The 15374-nt window shown below is 40.2% G+C and overlaps 1 protein-coding gene across 1 annotated transcript; it reads left to right on the top strand.

Moving 5' to 3' along the window:
• Positions 1-14630: 14630 nt before the first annotated feature.
• CTXN3 (cortexin 3) lies at positions 14631-14876 on the top strand (the record flags this gene model as incomplete). Its single annotated transcript, XM_082622902.1, has 1 exon — positions 14631-14876. The coding sequence occupies one exon, from the start codon at positions 14631-14633 to the stop codon at positions 14874-14876; it is 246 nt and encodes an 81-aa protein (XP_082479028.1).
• Between the last annotated feature and the right edge of the window lie 498 nt (positions 14877-15374).

Here is a 15374-nt window from a genome sequence, read left to right as displayed (position 1 = left end):
AGATGCCAAAGAAAGGTTATTGTGGGGGCATAATTTATGAGGAGTAACTTTGTAAAGGGCAGAATTCTAGTTAACGAGTTAACAGTCTACATAGTCTAGTAATGGTGGACTATGCCACCGTTTGACAGTGTTCTGTGTTCCTACCTAGGGAAGGATTACACTATTCAGCCTATTAAATTCAGATGTGGCCATGAGATTTGCTTTGTCCAATGCAATTTAAGCCACTTGGCAGAGGTCTTAAGAAGAAGCACATGTTTGCCATGCTCTCTTTTCTCTCTACCTCCACATCTGGTAGAGGCTGGCCCCTCTGTCTGAGTCTTGGGATGAGGATAATGATGACATCAGAGCAGAGTTCCCAGATGACCCTTAATGAACATGTAGCAAGAAATAAAATTTTTATTTGTTGCCACTGAAAAAAAAATTTTTTTTAAATCACAGCATTATCTAGCTGCTCTTGACTGATACAAATGAAGATTACTGGTTGGAAGCCAGTAATTAATGGTCATGCCCGGTTAGACTTATTTTAATATGATGGGCAAAGTAGGACGATGATGTTGCAAGAGAAAACAACTAGGAACAAATACGACTACAATGTTTATTTAGGACGATTTGTAACAAGAGTGAAGTCTGTGGATAAATTATTACCTCTGCTAATAGTATAGCCAGTCAAGTGAAAAATACATTAATAGGAGATCTAGCCTTCTTTATTCTCAAGTATCTAAGTATTCAGCCTAATCAGAAAGCCTGAACAATTTCACACACACACACACACACACACACACACACACATGCTACTTTCACTGGATAAAAACATGTAAAAGGGTTCAAGTCCTGCCACTGTAAGAGTCCAAAGTCAAAGAAGACCAAAGGTACAAGCTTGCTGAGTTATATTATTGTGATTGTGTTGTTATTCTAATTATTATCATCATCATCATTATTTTACTGTTGCTGTTGTGATGTTAGATATTAAGAAGATATAAAAAGAGTAGTTGTTGACAGGAGTTGAAAAAATACGTTCCATTATTCTTTGCCATATTTAGTTCTCTGAGCCAGGTAGCCTTTGAATGGACAATAATTGAAGGAAGAAATGTAATTTATTATTTTAGATAAATAGAGGGCCTAGGAATAGGGAAGTGGTTTTGTAGTGATGGGAACTACAGAATGAGAGAGGTTTAAAAAAAAGATGCAAGGAATTGTAATGAGGTAGCCAGACAAGGCATGGACTCCAATCTAGAGGGAAATCAAGACAGAGCCCCAGGAGCCAGTGAGAGCTCGTCTCAGATCATAGAGGCTAATCCTTAAGGTAGGACTAGGGAAGGGGTCTCTGTTAATGACGAATGTCCCATTCTGCCATCCTGACTAGGCCTATGAACGTGGGCATGTTCAGGGAATGACGGAGAGATTTTTTCTTCATCCTTTTCCCATTTGTAAACACAGCTTTTCTTGGCTTACACATTAGTAATCCATAGTCCACTGAATACTATATTGGTATTTGACCCAAGCCCCTAATCATATTCGTGATATGCAATACCAATTATGGGGTACTGGGAACACTGAATGTTCATTTTTCTCAATTGACGCCACATCTACTTTTGAATTAAGAAAAATGTTGAGAACCAAAACAAGGGCCCTTTCTGAAACGAACACTGAAGGGCATTCTCATGAGGACAAAAGCAGATGGAAGTGAGACTTGGCTGATACTCTGCTCTGTCTCAGCTTATTTTAAGGTCCTATCCTTGAGCATTTCAAATGAAGAGTTGACTTTTTCACAAGCTCTTTGAAACTGAACTCTACTCAGTCCCTATTAATTTGCCATGTAGCATTTTTCACCTCTGCGGTAGTAATCTACACTGAACATTGAAGTATCAATATATGCTATGCATTTGTTTATGTACAATTGCTACAAAATAAAGTTTATAAAAACCTAGTTTTGTTTTAGATTAAATATGCTATCTAGTGCTTCAGCCACACAACCCTTCTAAAATGATTTTATCCTTCAAAACTTGAAAACAAGTATATCTAGTCTTTCCTAGCAATGAGAAAATTCATTGAATACATAATAAAAAAATTTAAAAAAAGTCTGCTACCACTAATGACATATAATCTACATCATAGCTTTCTTCAAACAGTTCTGAAATTTAATGGGATATAAATACATATACATAAATAAATGAAAAAATAAATAAATAGAAGTTAGCAATATAAATGAATAAACAGATAACATATAAAATAGACACTGTCTGCATGTTATGGGAAAACCAGGGCGATAGCTTAGATTCTATGGCACTGCGTGTGATTACAAGACATCAGATTTTAAGTGCACACAAGATGTTTGAGGAGAATGGAGAAGGATCAGCTTTACTTATATGCAGAATGGACCACAGCCCTTGAGGGGAGATTCCAGGTGTGTGAGGAAGCCTCTGTTCTCAAAGAATTATCCACCCATTTGCTGCTGGTACTTAGGATAACACTGTAAAGAGACTCATTGGGTTTCAGGCAAGATCTTTATCTATTTTTTTTAATGTTTTGCTCAGACTACACTGACAGTCTTTGCAAAGAGAAATTGCACATAGTTAAACAACATGCACATGGTTAAACAGTCAGATTGCTTAGAAAGGCTTATGCTGAAAAGTAGCTACTCTGTGCACTGCTCATCTCTTAGGTCTAACCCCAGGGAGAATGAAATTTTAACAGTTGCCCTTTTTAGTTCTCTTGAGTTTTTTAATTAAAGGATCGACCTCACTCTTGCCTGTTTGGTCAATGTTGACAACCTCTATTCTGTTCCTGCCGTCATAAGGGATCATTTCGCTCAGTCCCCACCACCACCCATCTTGATAGCTACATCAGGATTCCTGGCCCACTAGGTAGTTACCTCTACAACCTGGGAGGGCAGAGGGGTCACTCATTTTTCCCCAGGCCTTCCACTTCTTATTTTTAGCCCCTCTTCTCTTCCTGACCTTAGTCTTCCCTGCTGCACGGTCACCTCCTACGCAGCTGCAGCCTCCTGTGCATGTTTTCTAAGCTTGGCGTCACCAGCCAGCACTCCTCCATCCACTCTCCTCTCCCAGAAATAGACCAGGCTTTTCTCTGCCTCTTGTTCTACCCCGTTGTCTTTACCACTATGGGCTTTTATTATGGTCGTGTTTACTACCACTTTAACAGGAGGTAAGAAGGGGAGGAAGGAGGGAAGGAAGAAAGAGGAGACGCATGTATTTTGAAGGGGCATTTCAGCCAGGGGTTCTCAGAGCAGGATATATGCATTTTTCTAATGATGGGTCCATGCATTCAATCCATTTTTTCAGAGGTCTGTGATACCTCAAACTTTAAGCTTAAGGTTCTTTCCTCACAGAGCTAAAATGCTTAACATGGCCAAATATTCAAGGAGAGGGAAAAAAAGCATTTAACTATGTTACTTTCAAAGTGTAGACTTCATACGCACTACATCATTAATCGTATTGGTTTCTTATTCAAAATACAGATTCTTGGCCTTACTGAGTTAAATAATCTGGACGCGGGCCCCTCAAATCTGCATGCTTAACAAGCTTGTGATGTAACTTAATATTAATACTAATTTATTTTATTTATAAGTGAGTTGATGTAATTTAATATTAATAACAGAAACAGATGATTTATAACATGTATGTACTTGCTATACATAAACATTTAATATGTGTTATTTAAAGGCAAAATTATAGATGGTAGGCCTCTTATCGAGGTTTGGAATGTAGAATTGAAAGAGAAACGTGTATCTTCATTATGTGCCTTTTAACATAATATGCTATATGACCGGAACTTTTGATTGATCTCATTGAAATATTTGTAAACTTAAATATTTTTTCAAGTAGGAACTGATTACATACATAATCTATCAAATGCTGAGGCAGCTGAAATTTGCATTCAGTAATCACACACCATAATTTCTGCTTATTACCACTTTCTCAGCCTCCTTTCATAATTTCTACAAGTTTATAAATATCAGAAATTGAGATTGGTTTTTCATAATTTTTCAACAAGAATTTTTAAACTATTTCATATGATTTTTTTCTCCTCTGTTTTCAAATTAACTTTACAGTGGCAAGATTTTTAGTTCCAGAATTTTGTCAGGTATAAAAGTCAGGCTAAAAGGTCAGTAATTCTCAGGTACATTCTATTTCATTTTCTAAATCATCTTAATGTTCTAAGCTGCTTAATCCTCAGACTGTCCATGCAGCTTCCCTTCTAAAATGCAGCCGTTGAACAGAAGGAAAGAACAATGCCAAAATGACAGCATAAAGATTCAGAGGGATGGTTTGTACAAAACTCTAATTGGCACTTTATATGCCATTTTAAAGGCGTTAAGTATTTCAAAGTCATTAAGAAAATTGTTATTATTGCATAAGTCATTTTAAAAGAATGAATTTACCCACCAGGCTATTAACTCCTCAGTATGAATTTCCTTTGAACAGTGAATAATCCATAGTGATGTTCTTACACTTTCATACTGTAATTAGAATTAATAACTTAAATTTTAAAAATATTGTCTCTAAATAAAATTAATACAATGTATCTTGTGAAGTTGTTCCTTTTTAGGGTTGGACATCAGCATTTTCATGAGCATGATGTATTTCCTTCCCATATGTTTTATTATTTTTGAGTTAGAAAGGAATAAATAAACACATGATAATTTTTAGGGCAATCTGTAATCCTGACAAGTATAAAGTTCTGCCAGTGTTTTCCTTCTTTCAAAGGTAAATCCACTGAGCTGCGCATTGTTTGTCTCCCATTTTCATTTACAACACTCCTCTGTTCCAGCTTCATTGGCTAACTGAGTATTCACCATACCACAGATGTGATGTGTACAGAAATGCATTCAAGAAAAGATTAAACCAGGAGGTTGCCAATTTGCAGATGGACTTTAACCTGCTTACTTTTAATAATGCTTGAATACAGATCCTAATTTATAGGCTTGGTGTGAATAGTATTAAACTTTCCTGACTATTCCCTTGCACTTTGAATGTTCACTGACCTGTGAAGATAGCCAAGTGGATAAACTTATACTTAGACCCAGCAAATCAGAGGGCTATTAGAAATTGAGCTAATCTCAATTTTTTCTTCTAACTTCATGTTACATATGTATTGATTTTTTTTAAATTAAGAAGACCTAAAAATAAAAATGACACCCTTAAACTGACTTTCAATTCTTTTTTAATGAATTGACAGTGATGGAGTCATTAAGGTATATCCTAGTCTGCCTGTTTTTACATCCTCAATTTCACATTTTCTGGTAGTCACATGAGTTATACTTGGCTTGAGCCTTGGAAGGGAAAAGAGAGTCTCTGAAGGCAGAAGCCACCAAAGAAGAGGGGCTCTAAGGGCTGAGATGTCAGTTCCTGCCTCTCCATCCATCTTGCTCTGTGTATTCTTTCATCTGGACCTTCCTTGAAGAGCATGGTCAGCCATGTTCACTGTTGCCACAAAAAACAAGGAAGATTAATGCTAAAGGTTTTTTTGGTTTTGGTTTCTGTTTTTTTTGCTTGAGGCAATTAGAAGCCACAGATAACCTTGTGAAATCAGGTCCTATAGAGAGGTAAGGACATAATTCAGATGCCTGCTGGGTGAATAGTGAAGGGGAGGTAAGGAAGTGGGAAATAGTGGTGGAGGTGGGCTCATCTGACAGGAAGCTTAGCAACCATTGCTAGAAAGTGAGCTCCTGGGGCCCCTTACCAGGGAGTCTCCTAGAGTTGTGCAATGCACAATCTGAACCAAGTCAAGCAGGGACCTAGTACCCATAGCTTTTATTCTTTGCAACACTGAACACAGACCATAACTGACCCTTAATGAATGAACTTAATGAACGTTCCTTGAATGACATCAAAGAAAAATTCCTTCCTTCTTTCTTCCAAAAGAAGGAAGAAAAGATTTTTTTACCAAGAATCTGGTGATGAAAATGAAAAGAAAATCATGTTTCTGTTTTGAAGGTGATACCAAGAATCAATTCAATTTTATTTTGAGAATTGGGCAGAGTCAGAAAGAAACATAATGATAGTAATAATAGCACAGCCTTGTGTTGGCATAACTGCTCATGAACCTTCTTTTTTCGTATTTGCTGTTTATTTCTTTATGGAAAAGTGCAGCATAGGACATTTAGGAAAGAACTGTAACCTAAAGAACATTAAAAGTGAAACAAAAGGTAGGAAAAGAGAAGGTAGGGAAAGTTCTTAAAGCAGATTTCCAACAATATTAACTCATGTTGTTGTATGGTAAAAAGAAAGATTGAATTAACACCCAGGAATAACCCTGGGATCAGAATGGATCAGAGAAGCATAGCATATATAACCTATGGAATCATCCTATTTCATCATAATTTCATATTAGTCTGAAACATGAAACAGCTCTGTGTAGCCTCCTATGCTCCCCGTTTAAAGTTGGACAAGAAAGCAGAAATTTGGGGAGGAATTCAGAGAAGAGCTATAAAGATTATTAATGACTAAAGGACTAGGACCTACTGTGAAATGTTCAAAGAAATAAACTTTTTGTAAATCCTTATTCATTGTTTCAGAATTCATGATGATTGAAGTAATGTAACTGCATGGGAGAGGGGCTGATACCCATCATTCCAGTGATGATTATCCTATAAAAGAAATATCCAAACTTGGCTGGAAGATCTTTGTAGCAGCAGATCTTCCTCAAATGTTCTTTGGTTTATCTAGTTCAGCTTCCTTGGGGAAGTGCATTCTAACAGAATCTTGTGGTGGTTAATGACTGCAGCGGGGATAGAATAAAAAGAAATGGGCCGACTCATTTAGACTAAGTAAGCAACGGAGGAGTTAGTTTAAACAGAGGTTGTCAGAAGGGGATTTGGAATCTACTTCTCTGGAGAGTTTTAAAAATAGGCCAGGCACTCATCTCCCTGGGATGGCCTCAGCCTGCAGAGTAGCTGGAGAACAGCTACAGCCCTCTTGTGTTCCCTGCCACCTCTACCCATAGCGAGGCGACAGCAATATCTGAGGGGGCCTCTGGGCAGGGGAGCCCTCAGTAATCCAGGCTCGTTTCTAACTAGAGTCCTTTCTTACCACATGGCCACATGGAACGACAAGTATATAAGTGAGGGTGAGGTCAGAATGTTCCCTGAACCACACTCTGTTAGCATGACTGAGACAGGGAGTTCTGTCCACCAGCACCGTCGGCTGAAAAGCATGAAGGACATCAGTTTGTATTGAATGGCAGTGCTCTGTTGGATTTCATTTGTTCCACTGTTGTGTGTGTGTGTGTGTGTGTGTGTGAAGATACAGTAAGTTACACTAATTGAAAAGGAATTTCAGTTAAAAATCTGGAAAACATCTGGGGAAAGAACCTTCATGTTTCTCGTGAGGTTAGGTTCTAATGTCAAGCATTTGATTCTGACATTAGATCCTAACATTTAGCATTTGAATTTCCTTGGTCCTCAGACTTATCCAGGATTGTTGTCTCTTGCTAGCAGATGGGGGTTTTCCTCTTAGAAAATGAGCTCCGTTCCAGCCCGCTAGAGCTACTGGGTCATGGTCAGCTTCTCAGAAGAGCTGAAGAGACAGTTAGAGCTGACAGGCACAGGCAGAGTTAGCTTTAAATACCATGCACCCCATCATTTGGTGGGTGGGTACTGCTGCTAACTGTGCTTCCCCTTAAACAAAGAAAGTGGTGAGTTGCCAAAAAAACAAGGATGTTCCATCTTAAGGATTAGGCTGAATTCTTTCCAGAGAAGCACCTTTTTTTTTTTTTTTTTTAAAGATCAATTTTACCCTAAAATATTTTCCAAATTTATCCAGGCACTCTATCCAAGGAAAATAAATATTGTGCCGTGTAACTAGAATCTTTAGAATTAGTACAATTTTCTCTTAACAAAGGTCTATCTTTATTCATCAAGTGGTCTCTGATGGCCTGTGTGGGGTGAGGTGACTGCCCAGGTCACAGTTATGCAGGCTGCCCAAAGGAGACACTGGATCTGGCGACCCACCGCCTAGTCAATTTACAAACAGGTAGTAAAACTAGGATTTTGTTCTCTTTTAATTGTTCTTTCCTCAATGCCCCTCATAACTGCTGCTTTTCTGAAAGGGCGATTTTGTTTTCTTTAGGAAAAGGAGTCTTCCCTTCATCTCCCAAATGCTAAGTCGATACCCTTCCCTAGAAGTCTTCCCATTTATTAAGTTGGCCTGAAGGTCATAAACCATGATCAATTTGGAGGCTGATCACTGCAAGGTACTAATTAACATCCCCAAAGAGGAACAGTGTCAACAATCAATAGAGAAGAGCGGAGCGCTGGTAGATTTATGGCTTTGATTTTGAAAAGGTATGGGAATGCCCTGTGATGTTTTCCCCCATACTCCTTTTGAATGTTAATGCTTTCTTGAAGATGATTTCAGACACACTGCTAGGATACTGCCTCTACTCACTGAAGCAGAATCCTCTGAAGAGTTGCTGAGGCAGAACCGAAATCATGGCTCGCCTCAGAGAAGCTGCTGTATTGGCCGCTAATGATGCCTCACACAGAAAGAGGATGCTCCTTTAACTCGGGGTGTTAATGGGAAGTTTCTAAGCCTGAAACAACAGCTTTAGCTCTGGGGTGTGCCATCAGCTGCTTGCAGCTTACCACTGTCTACTGCTTTAACACAGCTTGGTTGGGAAGAATGGAAAATAAAGAGGCTTGTAACTACCTGTAACTGTTCCACCAGGAAATGGATCAAGTGTTTGTTCAGCCAGATCCAGGTATTTGAGCAAAATCTGTATCTCTGATGGGCTAATTAAATGCTTTTCTCTAACTTTAAATATATGCATGAGCCATGATCGCATGGATGCCTTTTGGATCCAAGTTCTGAATTTAGATCTAGCTGCCAGATAAAGTCTAATTAAATAGTTGCTAGGTAAAGTTAATGCGAGCGGGTGAAATGTAATGATGCCTTTATTTTTAAAGCATGCTTAAGTTTATAATGCTACAGATACTGGATAAAGAGTAGTAAAACAGGTTTTTTTCTTTGCTAAGCTGCAGTAAATTATTCTTGAAAGCTCTTTGCCCATTACAATATATTTTTTTCTGTTCACCTAAAACATCCAACCTCCCAAAATGTAACAGGGATGTTCTAATTTGTTTACAAAGGATCACAACCCAACAACTCATAATGATAGTGCTGACCGTCCCTGGGTGATGAGCAGTGTGCAGCCCTAGCCTTTTGAGGTATCAGCAAGCACTCTCTCTCACTAGGAAACACACAAGGGAAAGAAAACTGAGTAGAACAGGAAGGTTTATTGTTTGAAGTTAAAAGTTCCGCTTTGCTAGTGGTGCCTTTTGACGCCCCCATTTACTGACTGGGCTCTTGCACGGTATTTTTCTGTTGTTCTCAGCAAGGCTGCAACCTTGCCCTGCAGTGCCTTTAAACCTCTTTAAGCAGATGTTAGGAGGAAGATGAAGATAAGGAAGAAGTAAAACTGAGGTTAGGGCTCAGGCTGAAGACAAAGGTCTCCTGCTGACCAGCACGGTGAACCAGGTACAACAGGGTTTACTCGCAAACCCAAGCAAACGTGTCTGCAGGCTGCCTTTGCAGGGATGGGCAGAGGAAACAGACTTCCTGGTGCAGTAGTGGGGGCTGGCAGCAGTTCTGAAACTGCCTGTTGACATTTGTAGCTGACCACATTCGCTTGTCTTTAAAATCATTGTTTGTGGACTTTCTACTAGCCTTGGTCTATTTTTTGAGTGTTCAAAATAATTTTACTCTTAACCATCCTGTGAATTCGGAAGCATCAGGGCTATTGTATTGGAACAGGAGTGCTGTATTTGGAAAAGAGGAATATGGAAGTAGCCATGTATTTATGTGAGCTGAGAAAATGGTGGGCGGGGCGGGGGGGAGTCATGGTTAAAATGCAGGAAGTACTTAGAAAAAGCCAGGAGATCTTTACCTGAAGGTCTTGGCTGGCCACCAAGAGGGCCATGAATTTTTTGAATTTATAGGAAATATTTTGCATCTTTGCATATATGTCCTGGAATGCAAGTTGCTGTACACTGGATTCATCCACAGAATTTCCAAAAGAGATGAGGTGGCTTTGGTGGAGGGCTCACAATTGTGGGAGGAGATGTATAATAGGGTTGATGGGATGTTTAGACGTCTGGGGTGGCTGGGTGGGATGGAGGGTGGGGAGTGCCTCCAGACACTCCAGCTATACAAACAGCCAGGCAGCTGAGGCTTCCTTTAGCCCAGAAAGTCGACAGTGATTCTCTTCTGCCTCAGTCTCAGGATATGTATTACTTCAATCATTAAAAGCCAGGTTAACACTTCAACAGCCAGTTTCAGAACTGTTGCAGGACAGTGCAGCACTTTGAGGAAGTTTGTCCCTGCCAGTCGTTGCAAATTCAGTCCTGCTTACCTAGCCAATTCCCTTCCTGTTACCGTCTACAGATTGGTCTCACCACGCTGCCAGATAAATATAAACAAGGTACACAGGATGTCTTTGTGGGACAAAGTATCCTGTCCGTCATGTGTGAGTGTATACTGGACAAGCCTGTGAGTGTTCTTGCTCAATGGACGAACTACTTTTTACATCTACTTTTGAAATTATGTCAAGTCATACAACTAGGTTTGTGGCCTAGAAGTTTTAAAAATTAGGTACAGCAATTATGTGGTTTTGGAGTACTTAAAATACAGACTGCATTGTTTCACTGTACCATTAACAGCTGAGGGATGACGACTTTCTACTGATTCCAACATTCTTTTGGGGGATGCTCCTCTTTCGAATTTTATGATTTGGGGCGGTTTACTTACAATCTCCATTCCTGCCTGGAAAATTAGAAATAAATCTCATTTTGCACAAAAATCAGTTAAAGAGAAAACAGTCGCTCATCATCACCTATTTCCTGAACACTCACTACGTGCCACGCAGGACTGCACACGTACTGCATATACTGAAGCTGTTATTGCAATTCATTGCGGGAGGGAGGGCGCCTGAGTTGAGGACCACAGAAGTGAGATGGTGAAATCAAATGCCTGTGTGTGGTTTCCCAGGACAAGGGGGCAAATGCACTGAACTGATTCTGTTGCTGCCACTTGAAAAATAAGAAAAGAAACACGTCACTTCTTTAAGATAGATTTTCTCCAGATAAAATATTTTTTCTTACTGTGAAATTGTAAAATAAGATGCTAACGAGATGAAAAGTCTGAAGGACCCAAGCTTGAGATGGGTACCTGTTGACATTGATAGTTTCCATGTAAGACAATGGGATTTAGGATATTTTAAATGACTACCCTTCCCCACCAAAAAAGCAATATAGGTAAGAAAGGATTGACCCCTTAAACATAGGGCGAGTGCTTAATTCCAGCTGATTTCTCTATTTTGGACCCATCAGCACTGAGGCCAAAGAAAATTAAAAAAACCAAACAACTGCTTCTTAAATCATGAGCTTTATGACTATTAAAGTGTCATTGTGACCCAGACTATTTGTGATTCTTTGAAACAAGACCTATTTCAAACACAATGGTCTGACATCCCAGTTAGGCTGGATGACGGACGTGCTTTTTTTCCCCTTCTCTGTATCAGCCGGCACCTCCAAGTTTGAATTCAGTTCCCTGGACTCTAAGGGGCCAGAGATTTGCTTCAACCTCTATTTAGATAGCCAGTGACCCCAGAGCAGCAAGGAATTCCTCAGGGACCTTGTTGTTTAATAAGGGGAAGTTGACGAACACCATGGAGACACGTCCTGTAATAGATGCTGCCGCAGGATGCAGGTGAAATGCTGCTGGGGACAGAGCAGGAAGCCCTGGTGGCTTGGGTGAAGGGAGAGACTGAGGCTCCACCAAGGAGGTGAGATTTGGTGTGGACCCCGAGGGAGGGAGAGAAAGCCGAAGGTGGGAATAGGGCGAGGAGGAGGAGAGGATCAGGCAAAGAGCATCATGACTCAAAGCTCAGAGGTGGGAAACCTGGAGGTGTTCAAAGAATAGCAGGTGTCAGGTAGAGCTGCAGAGCAGAGTCAGGACCCTCTCCTTAGGTGTCTGCAGACCAATTACGTGTAAGTTTGTTTTTGTCCACTGGTCATTTTACTCAACACCAAATGTGATTTGATTTTTGTTGCTTTTTGAACTTATTTTGAAAATATAGTAATACCTTAGAAAAATTCCACTGTCAGAGTGTATGATCTAATTTGTGGTCCAGAAAACAAGGGTATTGGGTCCATAAGGGGGTTAATGGGTGGGTTAGGGTCTTGGACATGGGAGCATGTGGGTTTTCTGAGGGGAGGAGTGGTAAGACTTGAGCTTAGAATGATGAATCATGACGCAGTATAGAGGAAGTATGGGGAAAGAAAGAGAGGGCTTCTTTGCAAATTAACTAAAGTGAGTGGCCTATAGTGAGAAGGACCAAGGCTGGGAGGGACTGCTCACACAGGGCTTCGTGACTAATTCAGGGTGTAAACACTTTGTGAACATCAGAGTCCAGGGAGCTTGGTTTGAGAAAAGGGATGTATTATATGACTTTTGAAAATGGCATCTTTTAACTAAGGTTTCCTTAGTCCATATTAAAATTAGACTTTATTTCCTGAGCACACACAAATGGACCCAGCAAAGGGAAGACAGGTGTGCTGCATGATGGGGGAAGCCAGTCAGGATTAAAATACTGCCACGAGTAACTCTGGTCCTTCTTATACTTAAAATAACTGCCTTTTATTTTTATTAACACTGATGATGGTTGTGTCAAAATCTTTCGAAATAATTTACTCGCCCAAATTCTGCTGGTCATCTAAAAGAAACATTTCATTTTTTAGGTAAAAGCAATCGTGAACATTTCCTAAGAATCATTTCTACCCAAAAGGGACATTTTACTCTAAGACAGACATTTACAAAATTTAGAGGTCTTTGAATATTTTTGTACTGTGGTGGCCAAGTGATTACATTTATTTCTATTTCTGCGTCTTATTATACTGATGCTTCCTTTAACTTAAACATGCTGTTGAGCTTTCCAAATTTGTAAATTATTGATTAGCTGATTGCAGGTTTAAAATCAAGCAGGCTTTTCTAGGGATTTCAATCAGTCCCAGGCAAAACTGTGAAACAGTTGGCATTTCTCTCTGGATCTCTGGATCTCTATCTCCCTTTATAGCCATCTCCTGCTCTTCTCATCTCTACCCAGTCTCCTTCATCCTTCCCCAGGACTCTCCTGCTGGATGATCTGCTCATAGTACCCATGTCTGCTTCCCACAAGTCCTTTCTAGCAGCCCCTCATTCCCGGCAAGATATTCCTTCAATTTCCTTTCTATCTACCACATTTCTCCCTCCTTCAAATAGGAACAGTATTCAATGACAAATCCTATAATGTGTTAATGTGTCACTTTCCTTGGTAAAATACTGCAATTTAATAGAGACCTTTGATGATTTGACCAAATGACGTTATTTTAATAGGAACTTGGGCACCCCACAATATGCTGGGAAGGGAGAGGCTTACAGTTTATAAAGATTTGTAGAATTCTCAAAATGCTTTCATCTCTATTTTCTCCTCAATTTGGTATATCTAAAAGGGGTTGGTGGTGAAAGGGTCAGAGAATAAGAGTATATATTTATATTTTAGCAGGCCTCTCAAAACACGTGATTAGGCTGCAAAGAGAGTTAACCGTATCCTTGCATCTGCCTTTGAATCAGCATAAAGTGGTAAAATTGCAAATTAAAACTGAGTTTTAAATCATTCTAGTCATGGCTTCCCTGTGAAGAAGTGAGACCCCAGACTCATTTATAGGGAGATGTGGCTGATAATTTGAATTGAGATGACTAGGTTATTTACTGGATCTTCTTGGAATGGTTGCCCCTCAGTGCAGCCCCCAAATGAATCGTGTACCCGTTCTAAAACCTGAGTTATGGGATAAGCCTAGGAATTATAAGATGTTGAGCTAGGAGAAGAAGACTTGATACTTTGCCTTGTACTAAGGCCGAGGCTGGAGAAGACTGGTCCAGGGAGTCCCGACGGCGCTCATTGAGTGGAGACCAGTGGTGGGAAGAGAGGGACTGAACAGGTATTGCTCTACTAGTCAGCCAGCTTATGGCTAGGGAGTCATTAACACAGGCTCACAAGGTTCTGTGCCCAGTTCTCCACTGTTTTCATTGAACTTCACAGACCTGGCAATCTTTATGTTGTATATGTACAGAGTTAATAGTCCTCATTTTTCTTCTATTTCCCATTTGGATTAGGTGGTGTTTTCATAAAGAACTTCCTGAAAATGCATACCTGTCTCAGCTGTGTTGAGAACAGACAAAGAAAAGGGCTCTGGCTTCATTTGGGCTGGAGGGAAAATGGACAGAGAATGGGATTTTAGTAAGCCAGTGGGGATGGCAGGGACCAAAGGGAGGGGTCCTGAATAGGATATGAAAAGACAAGAGGGAACATGGTAGGCACTGCCTAGGCATCTATTCTTCTATCACTACATGGCTTTCTTTTGGCCCAGCCCTTGGAGAAAGTTTAGAGATTCCTTCTTTTCTCTGAAAAATATGATGGTGAGCCTAGAAATAAAGTTGCCTGTTGGTGTTTACTCTTTCTCCTTCCCTTTCTTTATTCTGCAGCTTCTTCAAGGTGCAGCCACCATGATCTCAGCAGGCTGATGATGGAAGAGAAGGAACCTGGGAGACCCTGTGCTCCAGCTTCCCTGGACGATGGATGGAGGACAGCCTGTCCCTTCACCCCTAGTGCCCCTTGAGAACGTGTCATCAGATTCTAGCATGTCTCTGGAGCAGAAAACCACATTTGTTTTTGTGATTTTGTTGTTTATTTTCTTGGGCATCCTCATAGTCAGGTGCTTCCGGATTCTTCTGGACCCGTATCGGAGCATGCCAACCTCGACCTGGGCTGACGGACTTGAAGGCGTGGAGAAAGGGCAGTTTGACCATGCCCTTGCTTAACAGGACAGGAGCAGGAACCCATCCTGAGGAGGAGAAATGCTTCATGTCTTGGCGCAGGATTCTCTTTAGTCAACGTTCTCAGCAACTCAAATTTTATCCATATCTGGCTCTAGAACCACAATCCATTTATTCAGTGAACTTTTGAGGATATTGGAATTGGAGGTTTACATTCCTCACCCAAAATAGGAAGGTTTAGATTTCAATATTTACTCAATGAATGAATGTTGAATGTGTGTGATGGTGAAACTGAGAGCATCTATAGTGACTTTGCCTAAAATGAAGCCCTACTGGACCTGACCAGAGAAAAAGACTAGAAATGATCTGATCTGAATCTGATAGCAGGGCCAAAAGAGACTTCCTTGTTCTAATCATGTCTCCCAGTTTGTTTTATTTTCATGGGAATCTGGGCAGAGAATGAGGAAGAAGTTGCTGAGTGGACCCAAAACAGGTACTTGTTTTCTCCTAAAGCAAAGAGCACTGGAAGGCAATAGGAATGCT

This window comes from Mesoplodon mirus (assembly GCF_964341445.2).
Source record: "Mesoplodon mirus genome assembly, chromosome: 5".
NCBI lineage: Eukaryota > Metazoa > Chordata > Mammalia > Artiodactyla > Ziphiidae > Mesoplodon > Mesoplodon mirus.
Note: the sequence above shows the minus strand (reverse complement) of the source record. Positions and strands in the feature narration are given on the sequence as shown.